The 10335-nt window shown below is 36.2% G+C and overlaps 1 protein-coding gene across 1 annotated transcript; it reads left to right on the top strand.

The window, feature by feature from the left end:
• The first annotated feature begins 2764 nt into the window (after positions 1 to 2764).
• On the top strand, positions 2765 to 8827 carry LOC132273213 (type I inositol polyphosphate 5-phosphatase 13-like). The gene is made up of 6 exons (XM_059774229.1): positions 2765 to 3407; positions 4038 to 4290; positions 4565 to 5378; positions 7094 to 7218; positions 7348 to 7432; positions 8714 to 8827. Exons 1-6 carry the CDS (start codon positions 2765 to 2767, stop codon positions 8825 to 8827), a joined length of 2034 nt encoding a protein of 677 aa, XP_059630212.1.
• The last annotated feature ends 1508 nt before the right edge of the window (positions 8828 to 10335 follow it).

Here is a 10335-nt window from a genome sequence, read left to right as displayed (position 1 = left end):
ACACCAAGAACAATGACATATATCTAAGTTTTAACAATCATTTGAGAGCTTAATTCAACTCAGGATTATACATAGTGTGTGTGTGTGAATCATTAAAGATAGAGATGATGGATGTTGTAAGTTGTTTTTGTTGCTACTAAAGAGAGGTTCAGAGGTTCAATCCAAACTTGAGGCCATTTCAAAGGTTTTCAGAGGTTGAGGCAAGTTTGGTTTACCATTTTGCAACTGCAGAACTAGTGGCTATGCTCATATTCCAACTGTAGTTGACTTTGATGTCTCAAACCTTATTATATGCCTTGTTTTTTGGTTTAGCCTTTTGTCATGAGTATATATGCATGTTATCTTGCTATGAGTTGAACTCTTATCATTTAAGCAACTTTCTATAGTTGATTTAAGGCTGTACAAGTTGATCTTTGCACAGAGAAAATGTCATTTGGTGTTTTAACCTCTGAAACCCTAGGTTTTAGGGTTCTTGCATATATAATCCCTATTGAGCTGTGATTGTGATATACCTTGCTTGAATAGGTGTACAATGTTAATATAAGTTTGAGGGTACCATTTTTAGGTCTGTGACAATACAAAATTCTAGTTTTACCCCTCTGAGCATAAATTCTGCAAAATGTTGTTTTGCTGTTGTGGTTGATACTTTAAGCTGTATATTCACTCTTATCTTGTGTGATAGCTTAATTATTGTTGTAATACATCTTTATATATATATATATATATATATATATATATATATATATATATATTGTGTGAGGTGTGAGAGCTCATAGGGTCTAGGCAGGGTTGCTTAGGACAAAGGGAGTGCGTGTGTGCATTGTTATGAGTCAAGGTGTATGCAGAGTGAGAAACAGCTGAGTGTGTGTAATAACCCTATTTTTTAAAGGATTTATTTTATTGTATTTAATTAGTTTATTTATTTTATTTGGCTTTATTTGTATTTAATTGTTATTATTAATTAATTGGCTTGTTTAATTTAATTATGTGCAAATTATTTGTTTGATTATGTGCTTAAGGTTTATTTAATTATTATTATATGGTATTAATTTTAATTATTTACTTTTTTATTTTTTATTTTATTTATTTTTATCAATGGGTTGGGTTTTAATATGTTGGACCACAGGATTTGAGTTTAGCTTATTTTGAGGGACTTGTTGGGTTGTATTGGAATTAAAGCCTATGTAGTAGATTAAAGCCCATGTACTATATGATATGTATATTTATTTTATTTTATTTTATGATTATAATTATATATATTTATCTAGGATTATTATTATTAGGGTTAGTATGATACGTATAATCAAAAGAGAGAGATATAGAGCCAGAATTGAGAGGCAAAGAGGGAGAAGAGAAATTAACTAATCTAAAGCTGCTAGAGTTGGAGAAGAAGAACAGATAAGGCGAGTTCTTTTCTACTCTTCCCCCTTAGAACCTATAAGTTTTGCACCTTATGCTTGACTTTAGGGTTTAATTCAGAAGAAATTGAACATGATTACATGCTTTAATTTTATCTATATTGAACTGTATATATATATATATATATATATATATATATATATATATGTCTTTGTTTTTCTAAATTTGTTGACTTAGTTTTGAAAACTCTAATTTGATTAATTGTTGTTGTTTGATGAATTTGAACCTTATTTATGCTTTTATTAATTATAATTGAATGATTTAAACTGTTATGTACAATTGTTAAGAAATGATTTTCAGACAATGTAAGACAGAATTATTTCTGTCAGTATTTTGAACAACGGTTCGTTAAGTTTGTTTTCGATTAGATAATAGTGTTTTTGAGGATTAAACGATCAATTGAGAAAAATCCATTAGCTGTGTCATTTCAGTTTATGGCCGAAACCTATTATTTAGGATTCCGAAATTGTATTTTTTAATCTATTAAGAGATATCGGAATATTTTTGTGATTTTGGTTGGAGGTTGAAACGAAATTCGATTATGGGTTATTGATAAGTTTGAATGTTGAACCGTCAATTTCTTATTAGATCTTCTTATTACAATACGCCATGTTCTAAATAAATTCAATTGTGGGTTAGTGATAAGATTGAATGTTGAAGTGTCACTTTCTTATTAGATCTTCGTATTATAATAAGCCATGTCATTGTCTAAGATTTAGACAAAGGAAATAACAATGAAATGTAGTCCTTTTGTTCGGAGGTATTATACATGTCATTTTATAGTTTTGGTGAGGGAGGTTAACAAATTAATTAATAGTAATGATACTTGCACCGAATTGTTATATAGAATGTTTTTTATTAGTTATTTATACATAATATATATAAGTAGAGGCTCTATTTTTTTATTTATGAATAAATTGATTAATTAAATAAAAAAGTGTGGCAATGTACTATACATAAATAACTAATCAAATATATTTTGTGTAATAAATCGGGTGCAGGTATCACGTTACTTAATTGTGCATAATAGAAGTAAACGCTCACTCCTTATTTGTTGGATAAATACCAAATAAAAGAAGTATGATGAGCAATTATCGCTACTCTTATATGAATTAGTCAGGTTCGTCCTTAAGCAGCAAACATCGCCTGTCTCGGCGCACTCTTATTATTTTATTTGTTTAAATATAACTTGAATTATATGAATTACTCAGGTTCGTCTTTACGCAGAAACCATCGCCGCACTCACATGCAACGTCCTGCACATCTCTAGTTGTTATCTCACAAGAATGGTTTTTTGTAAGCTGCTCAGAGAATAGAAGGCAATATTCTCGATCTGTCTCCAAGGATGGACGTAGATGGCTTCCAAGGCTTCCAAGGCGACTATAAACACACGCTGACCGACGCTATACCGCATTCCCACAGCCAATGCCAATGCCAGAAACTGCATAGCAACCGCTCGGATGAGCCGCTTCCGGAGTTCGTGGGAAATGGCGGTGGCAATGGAGTCTTCAAACTCCCAGTTCGCTCTGCCGTCAATCCCGGCCGTCCGCCCTGCCTCGAGTTGAGGCCCCATCCGCTGAGGGAGACTCAAGTCGGCAAGTCCTTGACAACTATTGCTTGTACGGACACTCAGCTCTGGGCCGTTCAGCAGTCTGGTGAGATCAGGGTCTGGAACTTCTCCGACGCTTACCGCCAGCAGCAGCACCACCACCCGGGGATTCCGAGAGGAGACGAGGATGCCGCACCCTTTTATGAATCGGCTCATATTTCTTCGCCCGCAACGTGTTTGGTAATTGATTCAGGGAGTAAATTGGTTTGGAGTGGGCATAAGGATGGCAAAATCAGGTCCTGGAAGATGGATGATGATCACCCATCATCATTAATGGAAAAAAATGATAATCATCGTCATACTTATACTCCTTTCCAGGAAGCTCTCTCTTGGCAGGTTCATCGTGGACCCATTCTTTCCATGGTCATCTCTTCTTATGGTAACCCAATTCATCCATTTAATTATTAAAATTGCACGCAATCTCAAATTCTTTATATGAGTATAAAGTTTCCAAATGATTGAGACGAATTATGTTAATTCCTAAGAAAAATATTTATTAATTAAGATATCGGGATAATGTGTTGGAATATGCATGAAACTTTAATTATCATTGAAATCACACCAGAGCATGCTTCTCTCGATTGTAGGGGTGGCAAAATTTGATGCAGGTTTGGGTTCCTGACAAGATTATTAAACAGACACGTCTTGTTCAGATTGACTTGTTTAACAAAATACTCATTGTTTGACATGACACAATTATGACCTGCCAACATGAATTGCCACCCCTAGTTGATTGGTATTTCAAGCTTTTGGGTACAAAGTTCAATTTTCAGTCAACTCAGGAAAGCACTAGTCTTTCTCCAACATTATTTTGTTTATGCTACATTATGCAATTTTTAACTTATTTAGTGATTGATTTTGATAGGACTGGTACCAAAATGCACATAAGTACAAGAAAAATATCTTCTCATGCTTTTAAAAGTTACGTGGTTCAAATCCACCCCATCCCCCACCCCCTAAATAATGTTGTTCAATTTCACTCACAGCACTTTACGTTGCTTTGATCCAGGTGATCTATGGACAGGTTCTGAAGGTGGTATTCTTAAGGTTTGGCCATGGGAAGCCATTGGAAAATCCCTTTCTTTATTGCCAGATGAAAGACACATTGCTGCTTTATTAGTGGAGAGGTCATCCATTGACCTTACGAGCAAAGTCACCATTAATGGTGTCTGTAATATTTCTTCTTCTGATGTGAAGTGTTTATTATCTGATAATATTAGAGCTAAAATATGGGCAGTTGGGTCTCTAACATTCTCATTGTGGTACGTTTACACTTCAGATGTTGTCCTCTATGAGATTAATATACTTCTGCACTTTACATTGGCAATCCAACAATTTAACAACATTGTTGGAAGTTAATGTTACATCGTATGTACACAAGAAATTTTTATTCCTCTGTAATATATAATCAAACACTTCAAAACTGATAATTTTAGGGGGAAAGCATCACTTTCTTTAGTGCCTTGTTGCTTGTAAATGAACTTCTACATTTCCCTTGTTTAATCTCAATTATCCTTATTGTTGGCTATTCTGCAGGAATGCTCGTACACGGGAACTTTTAAAAGTATATAATGTAGATGGTCAGATTGAGAATCGAGTCAACATGTCATCAGTGCAAGAGCTAGCAGTTGAAGATGATATGAATGTAAAGTTTGTTTCCAAGTCAAAGATGGAGAAATCCCAATGTATTAATCTTTTTCAATGGTCATGGAATGCTATAATGGGAGTTGCAGATGCTGTTCATCAATTTGCAGCAAAGGGTGCAGAGGCATTCTTTGAAGATACTAAAAGAACAGAAGCGCTAGTGATAACTGTAGATGGAATGATCTGGAGTGGATGTTCAAACGGCTTACTTGTTCAATGGGATGGCAATGGAAATCGTTTGCAAGATTTTCATCATCATCCATATGCAGTTCAATGCTTTTGTACTTATGGGTCACAAATATGGGTTGGCTATGTGAGTGGTATAATCCAGTTGTTAGATCTTGATGGAAAATATATTTCAGGATGGGTTGCTCATAGTAGTCCTGTGATAAAATTGGTAGTCGGGACTGGTTATGTTTTTAGCTTGGCTGCCCATGGTGGTATACGTGGATGGAGCATCACATCTCCAGGACCTCTTGACAACATACTGCACAGAGAATTGGCAGCAAAAAAACTAATATACACAAGGAGAGAAAATATTAAAATTTTAGTTGGAACATGGAATGTTGGTCAAGGAAGAGCATCTCATGATTCACTTGTGTCATGGCTGGGTTCTGTAGTATCAGATGTTGGCATTGTTGTTGTTGGGTTGCAAGAAATTGACATGGGTGCAGGTTTTCTTGTCATGTCTTCAGCAAAAGAAATTGTGAGATCTTCTAAACAACTCTTTTACATTTCCTTTATGGAAGCAATTCTTTTACATTTCCCTTATGGAAGCAACTTCATAAGTGCTGCATAAATCGACTGAAGAGGCCAACATACCCACAATCATGCATCAAGAAAAAGTAGAGTATAGCAAATTCACATAAATTTTATTTGAAAAACCCAACCAGGAAAAACCACAAGACCTGATCCAGACAGACACAATCCATTATATGAGAAAGAAGTTGCAATTAGATTGACAGTTCCCACACCCTAGAAACCGTAGTTATCTCTTGACACAGACTGATGCTAAACTCTCCACTCAAGTCTTTATGCCATCCAGCCTCTTGTTAACAGACTTCGCTCCTCACCAATTCGTTTTTCTAGTGATTGTCCATCCTTCTGCTTTGAATTCTGATCAGTTGGTCAGAACTGAATTGATAAATTTCTCATTGATCAACACTCAATCACATATGATGGTGTCTAAGGAAACCCCAGATTGAGTAATTGGAAATATTCACTCTATCTCAAGGACTTTCTCTGTCTTGATGATTAGAGACTTCAATTCAATGCCTATACTAATAATAACCGATATTTATAGCAAATATAGGAAGCCCATTCAAGTAAGTAGTTTGAATCCTTTTAAAATCCTGTTTTGACAGAGTTTCCAAAAACATATATCCTACAGGTTCGATTGATACCCTCAGGTATTGCTTCGATCCAACGACTATCCATTAATACCCTCAATAATTCACACCCTGCAATATAGACGGTTGACCTATCAACCAATGATCTCTAGAACTTGCTCTATCGATCGATCTCTGCTGTTTAGTAAAAGCACAATTTTGAAAAATGCTTAAAATCCTTATCTTTGAAAAGCCTTTTTCCAAAAACAAATTAAAATAAAGCTTTGAGCCTCTCCTAGATCAATCTATGTCAATTTTAGTCTTTCTAAGGTCATCTCACCTATGCCCTATATATGTGATTGAAGATGCGGACCTGTTGCTGTGTTTTTCGTCATTTTTTGTCCTCCATTTGTTGTCGTTGGTTGAACTCATATGACTCAAGACACTTTGACACATTACAACCCAAGATTTGAATAGAAATTGCCAACACAAGACTCATTTACATAAAATAATACATTAAAATGGTGTCAAGTTCCCACCTCTTCCCTGTCAAAGGAGTTAAATTATGTATTGATGCTGAAGGAACATCATACTTAGCCTTGAGTTATTTTACCATTTTCACTTATTTGGTGCATTTTCTCGTGTATTTTAGACTATAGGGAACTGCTTTTTTGGGAATAATTCTTGAATACAGAAAGTTGAATTTTTTTAATGACTGGATTGCTTATATGTTAGTTGAAAATTATGATCATTTTAAGAAACTAGTCATTGAAAAAACTGTATCCTTCTGAATGATGTAGACTTTAAGGTGTCAAAATTTGATTCATTCTCATGACACAATTCCTAGATTCTACTTTTTCCTTCAAATACATCTAATCTTAATTATTTTCGCATGATTTTAATTTTTTACAATTCTCTATATCCCCAAAAATTTTAGATACTGTGCAAATTGTAGCGATTATATAATAAACTAGCATTTTCTGCAACTATCTTGCTACTACTAAACCTGTTCTTTATTTTTAAATATTCTTGTTTTGACTTTCCCTCCTTTTTTTGTATAAATCTCTATTAATTGATTCTATGCCAATTATAGGTCAGAGTTAAGGGGAGTGCCATTGGGCAATGGTGGCAGGACACAATAGGAAAGACCCTGGATGAACGATCAAGTTTTGAACATGTAGGGTCTAGGCAGCTGGCAGGCTTGCTCATTGCTATCTGGTAAGTGACCTTATTTTTTATGTTGGAGATTGAACTTTCAAACACAAAATAAGCCTTTCTGCTCCTCGTTATGGAGGCATCTTTCTCCTTTCCAACTTAATCTCTAATGTTGTGGGTTGTTTGGCCTAGGGTTAGAAAGAATCTTAGAATGTATGTTGGTGACGTCGATGTTGCAGCAGTCACATGTGGCTTAGGGCGAGCAATCGGTAATAAGGTATGGTTGTCTTCCTTTAAGGTCATTCGTCATGCAGTGGAGGTTAGATTTCGGTTAAATTTTTGTTTTTTGTTTTTTTTTTTTCTGGAAAAAATGGAAAATGAAAGTGTTGGAGATTTTTTAGCTCATTTATTTCAAATTCTAGGGTATATTACATTTACACAAGGTGGTCGAAATAGGCCTTTATTACATTGACCACTCTAATGGCTGTTAAGTTGTTATGGACGTAAAAAAAAATATGGATGAAATGTCAATTATATCCCTGAATTTTATAAGATTCAAATAAAAAAAATACATTGTAAACTAAATTACTAAATTAACACTCTTTCTCTCCATCCACCTAGAACTTCCACCACTGCCATTTCTCTCTCTCTCTCCACCCATTTGCAATTTTCCAGCACCACTACCATTCCTCTTGTCTTTCTCTCTCTCTCTCTCTCTCTCTTTCCACCCACCTGCAACCTCCACCATCACCCCTTTCTCTTTCCACCCACCTACATCACCAACTCCTCATGAAAAAATCAATCTTCGCACCCTCATTCTCCATAATAAACCCTTCAAAATACCAACTATACACCGATTCAATCTCAGAATCTGAAGGAGCCTCTTAAGGTAAGAAGTATAGTCGGAAACCATTGCCGCAATCATCGTGTATTCGGTAGAACCAAAGCCTAAGAGCCACCATTGCCGTTGAATGGGTCTTCTTCAGATTTGCATGGGTTTTTGGGTTTTCTAAAGAATGGGGCTTCCAAAGATTTGCTATTCCAAGTTTGGGCTTAGTGTAATTCTATTTTGCATATGTATATATTACCATCAATTGTATTGGTGTTTGGTAGGACTATGAAATCAGAACTAATATATTGGGGTTCCAAGACAGTAGCATGCAAGTGCAAATGAAAATTAGTAGTTAGTTCATATATGTAAACGTATACATATTGTTGGAAATTGTGTCTCAAATTCCTATTCTAATTGGGATTCTATTTTAGAGTTGTATTCTATTAGGTAATTTCTTATTTGGCAAGTCTTGGCCTCTAAGGAATTGTAATCCTTGTCCAACAAGGAATTATGTTTGTAACTCTATAAATAAGTACATATGTTATGGGTTGAGACTTAAGAGATTGAGGTAGAGAGACTCTAGAATTTGCACAGAAACAGAGCGAAGGGCTGAAATCTTGTAATCTCCGATTTTACACATAGTGAAAACTTTCGCCGGATCTCGACCGTGGATGTAGGCTGTTGCTGAACCACGTACAAATCTTTGTGTGGTGTGTTTACTTTTAGGTTGTGATTCTTGATTCAACTTGGGTTCGTTGCGTTTGTCATAACAAACTGGTATCAGAGCTTTCGGTTCGAAGCAGGGATGTCGTCCAAGTTTCTGGATATCGAGAAGTTTAACGGCAGAAGCGATTTTAACTTGTGGCGGGTTAGGATGTAGGATTTGTTGATTTAACAAGGATTATCCAAGGTGCTAAAGGGGAGGGATGCACTACCAGAAAATATCAAGGACAAAGATGAGGTTACGGAGAAAACACACAGTACAATTTTGTTGTGCTTGAGTAACGAGGTTCTGCGAGAGGTTGCTAGAGAGATTACAACGAATGGGTTGTGGTAGAAGTTGGAGTCCCGGTATATGGCGAAATCTCTTGCGAATCGCTTATATCTAAAGAAGCAGTTGTTCACTCTTCAGATGCACGAAAGGTCGTCTTTGAAAGACCATCTTGACGAGGTAAATAGTATCATCATGGATTTAAATAATATTGATGTCAAGATAGAGGATGAAGATTAGGCTATTATTCTGTTATATTCTCTACCACCCTCTTATGAGAACTTTGTCGATACAATAATGTATGGTAGAACTGCCTTGTCCATGGAAGACGTGAAGGCAACTTTGAATTCTAAGGAGTTGCAGAAAAGGGCGTTTGAGGGCAATACAGAAAGTTCGGCAGAAGGGTTATTTGTTAGAAGGAGAACGAATAAGAAGGGAGGGTCTGGTAGCAATGGTCGTTCTAAGTTTAAGAACAAAACGAAGGTGTTGAGATGCTTCATCTGTCACAAGGAAGGGCACTTAAAAAAGGATTGTCCGGAGCGTAAGAAGGGAAAGGTAAAATCCTCTGAAATTAAAAGTGTGGCTGTTGTAGAGGGTAATGGTTCAGATGGTGGCAATGTCCTCACAATTTCAGTCTACAGCTCTTGCGATGAGTGGATTCTTGATTCAGGTTGCTCGTTTCATGCTTGTCCAAATAGGGAATGGTTTACCTCTTATCGATCTATTGATGGAAGGGAAGTTCTGATGGGGAATGATGCGGCGTGCAAGGTTGTAGGTATCGGTATAGTTCGAATCAAGATGTATGATGGCATAGTAAGAACACTGACTGATGTCAGGCATGTACCAAAACTGAGAAAGAATTTGATTTCCCTGGGTACGCTAGATTCCATTGGATGCACTTATAAGGCTAGAGGTAGAGTCATTCGGGTTTCCAAGGGTGCTCTTGTGGTGATGAATGGACTGAAGAAGCATGATTTATATACTCTGCAGGGTAGCACAATTACGGGTTCAATTGCTGTATCGTCTTCAGATCTGGATTCAGATACTACCAGATTATGGCATATGCGGCTTAAGCATATGAGTGAAAGGGGGATGGATGTTCTGAGTAAGCAGGGCTTGCTTGGTGGTCAGAAAACTGGGAAGTTGGATTTCTGTGAGCATTGTGTCTTCGGGAAGTAGTGCAAAGTGAAGTTCAGAGTAGAAATTCACAGGACCAAAGGTACGGTGGATTATATTCATTTTGATCTTTGGGTCCCTTTCAAGTTACTTCACATGGTGGTGGTAGATATATGATGACACTGATTGATAACTTACGTTCAGCAACACCATTCTGTTGAGAGGTGTGGACACAACTAGT

This window comes from Cornus florida, unplaced genomic scaffold, assembly GCF_030987335.1.
Source record: "Cornus florida cultivar Cherokee Brave unplaced genomic scaffold, ASM3098733v1 CherokeeBrave_3.0.0_Hap2_Chr09, whole genome shotgun sequence".
In the NCBI taxonomy this organism is placed as follows: Eukaryota; Viridiplantae; Streptophyta; class Magnoliopsida; order Cornales; family Cornaceae; genus Cornus; species Cornus florida.
The sequence above is the reverse complement of the archived record's forward strand: the minus strand, read 5'-3'. Positions and strand labels throughout refer to the sequence as shown.

Coding starts and splice junctions, on each gene's coding strand:
- LOC132273213 (XM_059774229.1), top strand. CDS start 2,765: ATGGACGTAGATGGCTTCCAAGGCTTCCAAGGCGACTATAAACACACG. Junction 7,219..7,347: donor GGCTTGCTCATTGCTATCTG/GTAAGTGACCTT, acceptor TGTTTGGCCTAG/GGTTAGAAAGAATCTTAGAA. Junction 7,433..8,713: donor GGCGAGCAATCGGTAATAAG/GTATGGTTGTCT, acceptor GTTTACTTTTAG/GTTGTGATTCTTGATTCAAC.